At 40.0% G+C, this 13,186-nt stretch overlaps 1 protein-coding gene across 2 annotated transcripts in view; it reads left to right on the top strand.

Annotated features, from left to right (window-relative positions):
* The window catches only part of PHKA1 (phosphorylase kinase regulatory subunit alpha 1), a 217,040-nt gene that overhangs the window by 136,429 nt on the left and 67,425 nt on the right, over window positions 1–13,186 (top strand). For both annotated transcript variants that reach the window (XM_006082857.3, XM_014465500.2), the window contains exons 15-16: window positions 6,104–6,213; window positions 7,153–7,297. In XM_006082857.3, coding sequence (XP_006082919.1) covers window positions 6,104–6,213; window positions 7,153–7,297 — 255 coding nt within the window. The remainder of the gene's footprint in view (window positions 1–6,103; window positions 6,214–7,152; window positions 7,298–13,186) is intronic.

The following is a 13,186-nucleotide window of genomic DNA, read 5'->3' on the forward strand; positions in this document are numbered from 1 at the left end:
AGGCCTCCCCCTGACACAGGACAGCTGTGCAACCCGGCCCCCCTAGCAGGCCAGGGACTCTGATTATCTGCGTGTGTGCATGCGGACTGATTCTTGGAGTGCACACAGACACCCTGAGCACCAGTAACTTTGATTCTCGGCACGTGCATGCGTAGACTCTGTTTCTCGCCAAGCACGCACACGGGGACTCTGATTATTGCTGCACACGCTCTGACTGATTCTTGGCATGCACACAAGGCTGCACCGAGCACCAGTGACTTTGATTCTCAGTGTTTCTCATTGTGTGTGCACACAGGGACTCTGTTATCAGCGCACATGTGGACTGATGCTCAATGCACGTGCAGACCAATCTCGGCATGTGCACAAGGCCACACTGAGCATCGGTGACTTTGATTCTCGGCGCATGCATGTGGGGACTCATGTTTTTCGTCGTGCATGCATGGGGACGCTGATTTTCCAAGTGCGCATGAGGCCTCAGCGAGCGACATAGGCTCTGATTCTCAGTGAATGCACACGGGGACTCTGATTCCCGGTGCTTGCTTGGGGACTCTGATTATTGGTGCATGCACACAGGGACTCTGTTTCTCAGCACGTGCGTGTGGGGACCCTGATTCTAGATGTGTGCGCAAAGCCTTACCAAGCGCCAGTGACTCCGATTTTCAGTGCGTGTGTGGGGACCCTGGTTCTTGGCGCATATGTGGGGACCCTAATTCTTAACACACACTCAAGGCCACACTAAGTGGCCAAGACTCTGATTCTCGGTGAGCTCAGCTGCTGCTGAACCACGGCAGCCACACATCTCAGTGTCTGAGCTCTTTAGTGATGCTCGCATGGCACGATGTTCCCACCACACACAGCTCAGGCCCCAACAACTCAAAACTTGGACCTTATGGTGATAGCAAGAATGGGGAGACAACGAAACAATCCCCAAAGGAAAGAAAAAGGAAATCACCCCCCCACACACACACACACACAAAGGAACTAAATGAAACAGAGGCATGCAATATGTCAGAAAAAGAATTCAGAGTAATGAACATACAGTTAATAAAGTGATGGATGGGAAAATCAACAACTTATGCAAATATCAGGAAGAAATTCAAAGTAATATAGCTACAATAAAAAACACGATGGAAAGTTTCAACAGTAGACTAGAAGAAGTGTATAACCGAATTAGTGAGTTAGAAGAAAAGGTAGAGAAACAAGACCAATCTGAAAAGCAACTGGGAAAAAAAAAGCAGGAGGAGAGCCTAAGGGAGTTTTGGGACAACATGAAATGAAGTAACTTATGTATAATAGGGGTGCCAGAAGGACAAAAAGAGGAGCAAGGATTTGAGAACATATTTGAAGAAATAATGACAGAAAACTTCCCTGGTATGGGGAAGAAAAAAGTCACACAAGTACAGAGTCCCAAGCAAGATGAACCCCAAAAGACCCACACCAAGACACGTCATAAGTACTATGGCAAACGTTAATGACAAAGAGAGAATCTTAAAGACTGCAAAAGAGAGATTTACCTACAAAGGATCCCCCATCAGATTATCAAATGATTTCTCGACAGAAACACACCAGGCTAGAAGGGAATGGAATGAAGTATACAAAGTAATGCAAAGCAGAGGACTGAATACAAGAATACTCTATCCAGTGAGGCTTTCAATCAAAATTGAAAGGGAAATCAGGAGCTTCGCAGACAAAAAAAAGGCTAAGGGAGTTTATCACTACCAAGCCAGCAATGCAAGAAATGCTAAAGGGAATGCTGTAAAAATAAATAGGAAGGGAGGAAGGAACAGAGGCATAAAGAATAGAAATGGCTACAAACAAGTACCTATCAATAATAACATTGAATGTAAATGTATAAAATGCTCCAATCAAAATGCCACTTTGGAAAACAGAATGGCATTTCTTCAAAAAAATAAAAATGGAACTGCCACTTGACCCATTAATACCTCTTCTAGGAATATATCCCAATGGAATACTACACTGCTGTAAAAAAGAAGGAATTCTTACCATTTGCCACAGCATGGATGGAACTGGAGAGCAATATGCTAAGCGAAATAAGCCATTTGGAGAAAGATAAATATCACATGATCTCACTCATTTCTGGAATATAATGAACAAAATAAACTGATGAACAAAAGTAGAACCAGAGTCATTGAAGCTTCAAACAGACTGTCCAACCTATGAGGGAATGTGGGGGTTGAGGGGATAAGAGATCAACCAACGGACTTGCATGCATGCATATGAACATAACCAATGGACACAGATGGGGGTTGGGGGGGGGTGAGGGCATTGCTGGGTGGTGGGGGCATCCGGGGAGTTGTCAATGGGGAAAAAGGAGACTTATGTAATACTTCAAACAATAAAGAATTTAAATAAAAATAAAAAAGAAGAAATAGAAAGGGAAGAAGGAACACAGGGATAAACAATAAAAATGGCCACAAACAACAGGGGGATGAGAGCATGAGTCGGGGGGGGGGAGGTTGGGGGTTAATGGGGGGATGAGGACACTTTTGTAATACCCCCAATCAATAAAGAAATTAAAGATTAAAAAAGAAGAAATATTACTTGTAAAAAAACAATTTAAAATGGCTTACAAACTATCAATAACTTTAAATGTAAATGGACTAAATGCCACAATCAAAAGAAATAGAATGGAGAAAATGGCGCAAAACGGTTTTTGCTCCAGTGGAAAAAAAGCGTGAAAGGTCCCAGGTTCGATTCCAGTCAAGGGCATGTACCTGGGTTGCGGGCACATCCCCAGTGGGAGATGTGCAGGAGGAGCTGGTCGATGTTTCTCTCTCATCGATGGTTCTAACTCTCTATCTCTCTCCCTTCCTCTCTGTAAAAAATCAATAAAATATATTAAAAAAAAAAGAAATAGAATGGCTGAATGGATAAGAAAACATGACCCATATATATGCTGTCTACAAGAGATCCAACTCAGAACAAGGTACTCACACAGACTGAAAGTGAAAGGATGGAAAAATATTTTCCAGGCAAATGGAAACGAAAAAAAGCTGGGGTAGCAATACTTATATCTGACAAAATAGACCTTGGAGAGAAGGCCATAACAAGAGAGAAGGAGGGCTACTTCATAATACTAAAGAGATCGATACAAGAAGAGGATATAACTCTGGTAAACATATATGCACCCAATGCAGGAGCACCCAAATACATAAAAAAAACTTCTGGAAGATATCAAGGGAGAGGTCGACAGCAATACAATCTTAGTGGGGGACTTTAATACCCCATTGACATCACTGGATAAATCCTCTAGACCAGTGGTCGGCAAACCGCGGCTCGTGAGCCACATGCGGCTCTTTGGCCTCTTGAGTGTGGCTCTTCCACAAAATACCACATGCGGGCGCGCACGTACAGTTCAATTGAAACTTCGTGGCCCATGCGCAGAAGTCAGTATTTTGTGGAAGAGCCACACTCAGGGGTCCAAAGAGCCGCATCTGGCTCACGAGCCGCAGTTTGCCGAGTTGCAGTTTGCTGACCACTTGTCTAGACAAACAATCAGCAAAGCCACAACAATCCTAAATGACTCACTCACTAGATCAGATTGAACTAATCGACATCTTCAGAACATTTCACTCCAAAGGTACAGAATATACATTCTTCTCAAGTGCACATGGGACATTTTCAAAGCACAATGGGATAATATTAGAAATCAACTACAATAAAAGCAATAAAAAAATCCAACACTTGGAGGCTAAATAGCATGTTATTAAACAATGATTAGGTTACCAAAGAGATCAAAGAAGAAATAAAAAACATCCTGGAAAGAAATGACAATTAAAACACAACAACTCCAAATCTATGGGAAACAGTCAAAGCAGCCCTGAGAGGAAAGTTAATAGCATTACAGGCCTACCTCAAAAAACAAAAAACAAAAACAAAAAAAAACAAGAAAAACATAATATGCTATCTAACTCTACAACTTAAAGAATTAGAAATATAGCAACACGAAAAGCTTAGAGTGAGCATAAGAAAAGAAATAATAAAGATTAGAGCAGAAATAAATGGCATATAGACCCAAAAAACCCCCAAAACAATACAAACAATGAATGAAACCCAGAGCTGGTGTTTTGAAAGGATAAACAAGATTGATGAACCTCTAGCCAGGCTCACCAAGAAGCAAAGAGTGAGGGCCCAAATATACTATGACCAACTCTATTCCAACAAACTGATCAACCTAGAAGAAATGCACATATTTCTAGAAAAATACAACCTTCCAAAACTTAATCAGGAAGAATAAAAAAGTCTGAATAGGCTGATAACTATGGAGGAAATTGAAGCAGTAATCAGAAAACTTCCAGCAAACAAAAGCCCTGGTCCAGATGGCTTCACAGGGGAGTTTTACCAAACATTCAAAGAACTAAAACCTATCCTCCTCAGACTATTCCAAAAAATTTAAGATGAAGGAACACTCCCAATTTCTTTCTATGAAGCCAGCATTACCCTAATCCCAAAACCAGATAAAGACACTACAGAAAGAGAATTACAGGCCAATATCTCTGATGAACATAGATGCTAAAATCCTCTACAAAATTCTAGCAAATCAAATCCAGCATTACATTAGAAAGATCATACACCATGACCAAGTGGGATTTATTCTGGGGATGCAAGGATGGTACAATATCCGCAAATCAATAAATGTAATACATCACATAATCAAATTGAGAGAAAAAAATCACTTAATCCAGGATGTTTTTCATTTCTTCTTTGATCTCTTTGGTAACCCAATCATGGTTTAATAACATGCTATTTAGCCTCCAAGTGTTTGAATTTTTTTACTATTTTTTATTGTAGTTTATTTCTAATATTATGCTATTGGAATCTGAGAAGATGCTTGATTTGAGTTCAGTCTTCTTGAATTTGAAGAGATTTAGCCAGTGTACCAATATGTGATCTATCTTTGAAAACATCCCATGTGTGCTTGAGAAGAATGTATATTCTGTGGCTTTGGGGTGAAATGTTCTTAAGATATTAAGTCCATCTCATCTAGTGAGTTATTTAGGATTCCTGTTTCTTTGTTGATTTTCTTTGAGGGTTTATCCAGTGATGTAAATAGGGAGCTAAAGCCTGCCTGGAGGTACTATGCCACTCACCGCTGGGTTACGGTTGTGGTTCCACATGAGTTATGGCTGGAAAGTGACATTCTCTAGGCATCCTCTGCCCTTCCTTATTGAAAATTGTCTCCCCAGCTGTGTCTAATTTGTTAATTTAGGGTGGATGTTCTCTTATTTAGTTGCTTTTCTGGTCTGGCCCTAGGAGGAGGTCCACAACATGGTTGCCTATTCAGTAGCCATTTTCTCTGTCGCCCCCAGCTGTTAATTTTCAGATCAAGATATACTCTATTTCTGTTACTCAGTTTAGCATGCCATCTTTATTTATTTTTTAATTCTTTATTGTTGAAAGCATTACATATGTTCCCTTTTCTCTCCATTGACCTCTCCCAGCCTGCCCCTTGCCCCCACCCCAGGCCTTCACCCCCCTATTGTCTGTGTCCATGGTTATGAATATATGCATACAAGTTCACTGGTTGAGCTCTTCCCACCGCCCACCCTCCCTTGCCTTCCCTCTGGGGTTTGTCAGAGAAAGATATATATCACATGATCTCCCTCATATGGAGAATATAATGAACAACAGAAACTGATGAGGAAAAATAGATCCAGAGACAAAGAAGCATCAAACAGACTAGCTTGCCATCTTTAAGTTGATGAGGTTTTTGTTCAGCTTTGTTGAGGCATAGTTTACATTTAAAAGTTTGATAACTGGTAATCTTTTGCACTTTTTATGGGCTTTAAATAAATTTAATTTATGACATTTGGTAATAGAATTATATTATTCCTAGACTATTAATTTTATGTGCATTCTTGTCTCTCATGTGTAAATGATGATGATGTAGATTCTTTAGAACAGCATGAAGTTCGTTAAGAGCCCTACAGTGCTTAGTATGGTCCTGCATATGACCTGAACACTAACTTTGAGATACAGAACTTAATTTGTTCAATCAGAAAGTGTTAACTAATACAAAAAACGTTTGCTGATTGGATTTGTGCACTATAAATATCTTGACCTTTTTTAAATTCTATCTCAGGGTGTAATAGTAGAATGAAACTCAGTGGCCGACCCTACAGACACATGGGAGTCCTTGGAACTTCAAAACTCTACGACATTCGGAAAACTATCTTTACCTTCACTCCACAGGTGTGTGGAATGAGCTTTACCATGCATAGAGATGAATGGAAATAAGAGAGAATCATTACAGAAATAAAGTATTTACTGGTGTTTGGACAAGTGTCAAAGATCCACAGGTCCTGTACATATTAAGTTGCTCAGTAAATACTTGTTGAGTTGTACTGAAATGAATTTCTAGCACAGAGTTATGCCAAGTGATTATGGCTACCAGGAGTAGTCCTGGGTATTGCAGAAGTAGTGACTAGAGATTTTACAGATGTTTGAGTATTTTAAAAAGTACTTCTTACTTTTTATTTGTATTTATCCTTTATAAGCAAAATGTAGTCTTTTTATTCAGCTACCAAATTATGTGTTCTCTTTTAGGAGGTGGGGCTCTTAACAAGCCTGGAGATCTTTGATATCCTCTTCTAAACAAAAATGTCAATACTGTTTTAGCCATGATTGTTTCCCTGATGTTTATTAGCCACATTATAATAGTAAGCCCAATTATTTGTGTATATGAGGAGGAGAAACCACTTTCTGGAAAGAAAGCTTAAGCTCTCCATTTGTCATCTGACATCTGAATTAGTGCAGCTGAGATATAGACAAAAAATATTGGATCATAAGTTATACTTTTAATCTTGCCATTTGCTAGCTATATAACTGCTAATCTACTTAATGTCTCTTTGGCCTTATTTTTATCTATTAAAAGAAGAAAAGCCCTTACTGGGTTGTTACACAAATATAATTGTGTACTTGAAAACACTTTGTAAATTATAACACACTGTAAAATATAAAAATTATCATATGTGTCATTGGACCGCCAGAAGAATTAAGAATTACATTTGGAGGTATTGTTGTCTTTATGACATTGTATATGCCCTTTTGAATATGAGATTGGTTTAAAATTGCTTTATTTGATAGTTATGAGAGTAAATTATTCTGAGCTATTATTTTTATTTTTCTCAGTTTATAGACCAGCAACAGTTCTACTTGGCTCTGGACAACAATATGATAGTGGAAATGCTTAGAACAGACCTCTCCTATCTCTGTAGCCGCTGGAGGATGACAGGACAGCCCACCATCACCTTTCCCATCTCACACACCATGCTTGGTAAGATTGTATGAAGCATGGAATAAATGTTTATTTGGAATAAGTCATGTGGTTAGACCTTTAAAGTCCTGGAGTCACTGAAGAGCTACTTATTATCATTTATTATTTCAGCAGTTATATATTAGCTTCTACTTTGTGCCAGGCAGTTTTCTAAGGACTAGAATACATGAAGTGAATAAGGCAGATGAGGTTTCTACTCTCATGGACCTTATGTTTTATAATAAATATATAACAAATAAACTAATACATAAGATTATTTCAGGTAGTTTGAGAGCTATAATTTTTTTAAATGTAATAAAATAACTTGGTTGGAGGCAACTTCAGATAATTGGTTTCTAGGTCAATTTTCAGAAACTTTATAAGTACAATTCATTTACAGTAATACTACATTATGCATCTGTATAACTCCAGTGAAGTATCAAGATTTTGGAGATAAATTCCCAGACATCTCCCTCCAAGGCTTATTTAACTGAACCAGTAAAATCTAGCAGGAAAAATGAAAAGGCTTTCAGTTTATCTTTCCTTTATTGTCTGGGCTTCCTAACATTACTCACTTAAAACTAGGTGATAGGCTTTATTGTTCTCAGTTCCTGAAGGACTACAGTCAATGCTGAAGCACTGCTTCCTTTCCGTGTCTCTGTTGTTGCTTCCAAAAGCCTATTTGTACTGCCAAAGTACATAGAATTCCTTTTCATTAGAGAAGAACCCCTTGTCATAAATCATTCCAAGTTCAGACAGACTGTTAGGGATTTTGCTGTCGCCTCTTAAAGTGATTCAAAAGTACAGGAATTGAAGAAGTAGGGTAGTCCTTCTTCTTGTCTTTCTTATTTAAGACAATCAACAAGTGCACATTTAATAATTACTGTGTTCCTAGAATTGTATTCAGAAAGTGTAAAACCTAATTGGAGAAGCAAAGCTAATACACAAAAATAATAGAAAATAACTTAAGGCAGTATATAAAGAAGCACTAAACCCTTAGATTAGTATTTTTATACAGTGAAGGTGATCAGGTTGTCAAATAAAATTTCTTGACTGAGGTGGGACTTATTATAAGTTTTTCAGATGAGTACTATTCATGTGGTAAGAGGGAAAGGTATTTTAAGTGAGGAAAAAAATTCCATGAGTGAGACCTGGAGACAGGGATGAGCTTGACTTGTAAGTAAGCAGTGGAGTATAATGATCAACAAAATTGGTTAAATAAGTGGGATCATATTATGAAAACCTTGAAAATAAGCAGCTATTTAAACAGATTTTTCTCAAAACTCTGAAACGTAAGTTTTTGAATAATCAGTGACATGATGAAAGTGATATTGATTTGATGACAGTATACTGTAGTGAGGACAATCTTATAGCAAAGAAACTAATCTAGTTATGAGGTGATAGAAGATACATTTGATTGGTGGTAGTAAAAGTATAGTGGGAAAGAAGGATACAAGAGTCAGTAAGTCAGATGTTGGCTAACTGGTATGAGATATGAATCAAAATAATGCTAAGATGCCCTAGCTGGCTTGGCTCAGTGGATAGAGTGTCGGCCTGCGGACTGAAGGGTCCCAGGTTCAATTCCGGTCAAGGGCATGTACCTTGGTTGCGGACACATCCCCAGTAGTGGGTGTGCAGAAGGCAGCTGATCGATGTTTCTCTCTCATCGATGTTTCTAACTCTCTATCCCTCTCCCTTCCTATCTGTAAAAAATCAATTAAAAGTATATTTTAAAAAAATAATGATACGATTTCCAGACTAGGTAAGTAATGCTGTCATTGATAGAGGCATTCTATAGGAAGGTGTCATTTGTAAAGGGGCATGTTGAGTTTGTGGTTACAAAGAGATTTCAAAATTGAAATACCTAATACAGTCATGTGCCACATAATGATGTTTCAGTCAATGACAGACCATGTATACAATGGTGGCCCTGGAAGATTATAATGGAGCTGAAAAATTTTTATCACCTGGTAACACCAGCACAAGGCATTGTTTATGTGTTTGTGCTGATGCTGGTGTAAACAAACCTGTGCTGCCAATTATATAAAAGTATAGCACATACACTTATATACAGTACATAATACTTGATAATGATAATAAATGACTGTTAACAGCTCATGAATTTACTATACTATACATTTTATCATTATTTTAGACTTTACTCATTCTACTTATAAAAAATGTTTGCTGTAAAGCAGTATGTCGTGTTATTCCAGCAGCAGACTCATACATCTCATGTTTAACACATCTCTTGATTGCCTTAGGTCATTTGTGTGTGTGTGCTTAATTTAATCTTGTATTGTTTTGTACAGTAATATGCTATACATGCTTGTAGCCTAGGAGCAATAGGCTATACCATGGACCCTAAGTATGTAGAAGGTTGTACTATCTAAGTTTGTGTAAGTGCACTCTATGATGTTCAACAATGTTGAAATCGCCTAACAAAACATTTCTCAGAACATATCCCCATCATGAAGTGCCACATGACTGTAGTTGGGATAAAATACACAGCCATAAATCACAAAGTTTTAATACTTAGTACATGGTTACACAACAAAAGTAGCAGTAACAACAGAAATAATAACTGCAATGTTTAATGAACACTTTCTCTGTGACAGACACTGAGCTTTCAGTGCATTATTTTGAAATCTTCACAACAACCCTATTCAGGTAGGTTCTATTAATAGCCCTGTTTTATAGATGAGGAAGGTGACTCATTGTGAAGAGTCAAAATTAGTAAATGAACAGAGTCAGGCTTCGTACCAGATCTATCAATCTCCACAGCATATATTATCAATAGCTGTTTGTTTTCTCATATAAAAGACAAAGATTCCCAGAATATATAAAAGAAAAATCTATCTTAGATGTTAGTTAGAAAAGATATCCCTAAAATAAAAACATGTTGATAATAAAGGGATGTGTAAAGACATATCATGCAATTGCTAACAGAAAAAAGCCATGGAGATCCAAGGTGGCTGTGAAATAAGTGGAAGCTACACTCACCTTCTCCCAGTAGCAAACCGGAATTATAACTAAGTTATAGATCAATCAACCTGAATAAGCAACTGAAGAGTAGCTGAACAGAAGTCTTATAACCAAGGATTTACAGAGGAAACCACATTGAGACTGATAGGAAGGGCAGAAATGCAAAAAGGACTGGCCCTGCACTCATTTGTGGAAGCTGAAAATCCAGAGGGATATTTCAGATGCAAAGGTCCTCCTTGTTAAGCAAGAAGTCTCAACCCCACATTGGGGCTCCCCATCTCAGAACACCAGAGCTGGGAAGAGGTGCCCATGTAAACATCTGACTGTGAAAACCTGTGGGGATTCTGTCCAACAGGGAGAGACAGGAGTCTACTATAACCTGAGGTGCCCTCTTAAAAGGCCAGTGCACAAAATCTCATTCTCAGGCACTCACCCATGGCTCTGGTGGAGGTAAGGTGACGCAGAGAAAACTGGAGTTATACAGAGAAGAACTGGGTTGTGTGGCCACGAGGAGAGACCTGGAGGATCAGCTATCAAGGTCCCTGTGCTGAGTCCCTATTCTATACTTTCCAGAGACATCAATTGCCCTTGGTCAAGCCATCCTATTCATACAGAACCAGCCTGGAGCAGGCCACTAACCGTGTACTCCAGATTCCCAGTTACCCAACCCTGCTGACTCACACCCTGCTGAAACCTCTGCTGGCTGCACCCAGCTTGGGCCTTCTGTTTTCTCTTTTGGGGGGAGCTCTTGTAAAGACTCAGGCAGAGACTGAGTGGTGTGGCTGTGGAGCAGGGGCCATTTCTCCCCTCTGCACACCTGTCAGGCACTGCCCGCCAACAGGAGTTAAATGAGCTTTGTCCTTCCAACTTTCACTGGTCCTGCCTTGCTGAGCTAACACCCTGCAGAAAGGTCTACAGGCTGCACTCAGCTTGGGCCCCTGGTGTACTCTTTTTTAGGAAACACTTGAGAAGATCTGGGTGGTCTCAGGGATTGATGGCAACTTGGGCAGAGAATGAATTGTGTGACTCTGGAGCAGAGGCTGTTTCCGCCCCCTGTGCACCTGACCAGTGCCACCTCCTCCACAGGAGATCCACTAGCTCCAAACTCTGGGAGGCCCCACCAGCCAAACTCACATCTTGTGGAGCAGACTGTGTACTGAGGCCAGCCCATGCCTACTCTACAGACATTTTTGGAAGGCTCTTGATGAAGTCCAGGCAGCCTCAAGAGGTGACAGAGCATATGACAAGCAGAGGTGGATCCGGTGGTACCTTAGGCCTTTTGCTGACCTGCACCTGGGTTCAGAGCTGGTGGAAGCTAATCTTGGTACATAGGATGGCCCCTCCCATGTGCACCCAGGCCCAGCAGAGGTAGCCACGAAGTGTGGAACACTTGATAGCTCCAGACAGGCAGCATCTGACATTGACCTGCACCAGAGTTCTTCCTGAGAGTCCAACTAAGAGAGTGCTGGTTCAATTCCAGGTTAGGGCACAAGCCTGGATTGTGGGCTTGATCAGGGGATGGCGCCGCCTCAGACTCGCTGTGAGGCCCAGGTGTGGCCCAAGGCGGCGGGACTCGCAGGACGACAGCCCCCCCCTCCCGAGCGCTCCACGCAGAGAGGGGCGGGACGCGTCCGGGGGCCGCTGGCACACGCTGTTCTGGCCTAAATCTTTATTGTTAAAAGTATTACATAGGTCCTCCTATTTCCCCCATTAACCTCTTCCAGCCTGCTCCCATCCCCCCCTCAAGTCCCCACCACCCTATTGTCTGTGCCCAGGGGTTATGCATATATGCATACAAGCTCATTGGTTGAGCTCTTCCCACCCATCCTCCCCAGCCTTCCCTCTCAGGTCAACAATCTGTTCATGCTTGTATGTCTCTATTTTTTTTCAGACATGAAAATGTTTGTACTTTATTAATATGACATCATACAAATGAGCATTTATTATGCATAGCACTTCATAGCTTTGCTTTTTGGAAATTTTTCTCTTCATTGTTGAAAGTATTACATATGTCTCCTTCCCCCCACCCCCATTGACCTCTCCCCACCCCGCCCAGCACATGTCCCCACCCCCTACTGTCTGTGTCCTTTGGTTATACTTATATGCATGCATACAAGTCCTTTGGTTGATCTCTTAATCCCACCTCCCACCCTCCTCTGTCTTCCCTCTGAGGCTCCAGGGTCTGTTCGATGCTTCTATGTCTCTGGATCTGTTTTAATTCATCAGTTTATGTTGTTCATTATATTCCACACATGAGTGAGATCATGTGATACTTATCTTTATCTGACTGGCTTATTTTGCTTAGCATAATGCTCTCCAGGTCCATCCTTGCTGTTGCAAATGGTAAGAGTTCTTTCTTTTTTACAGCAGCATAGTATTCCATTCTGTAGATGTACCACAGTTTTCTAATCCACTCATCTGCTGATGGGCACTTAGGCTGTTTCCAAATCTTAGCTATTGTAAATTGGGCTGCTATGAACATAGGGGTGCATATATTGCTTGTTTTTCTTGTTTGTTTATTTGTTTCTTTCAGTTTTGTATCCCATATACAAGTAAAATCATATTCAATTGATTGAAAAAAAGATAAATTACTTAATAGAAACATGGGGAAAGGACATGGACAGGCAATTCATAAAAGAAATGGAAATTATCAGTATATACATGAAAACATGATCAGCCTTGCTAGTAATAAAATTAAAGTGTCTTTTTAAACATACTAGATACAGATTAAAGACATTATTAATGTCTATTATTGTTAAAGGTATGGGGAAACAGTCACTTTCTATACTAGTGATGGAAATATAATTGACTCCACTTTTTTAGTGAGCAGTTTCTCAATCTTCATAAAATGTTTTGTGTTTCCTTTGTCCTAACAGTTCTACGTGTAAGAATTTCCTCTAAGGAGATAGTATAATTAGTGCATAT

This window comes from Myotis lucifugus, unplaced genomic scaffold, assembly GCF_000147115.1.
Source record: "Myotis lucifugus unplaced genomic scaffold, Myoluc2.0 scaffold_4, whole genome shotgun sequence".
Lineage (NCBI taxonomy): Eukaryota > Metazoa > Chordata > Mammalia > Chiroptera > Vespertilionidae > Myotis > Myotis lucifugus.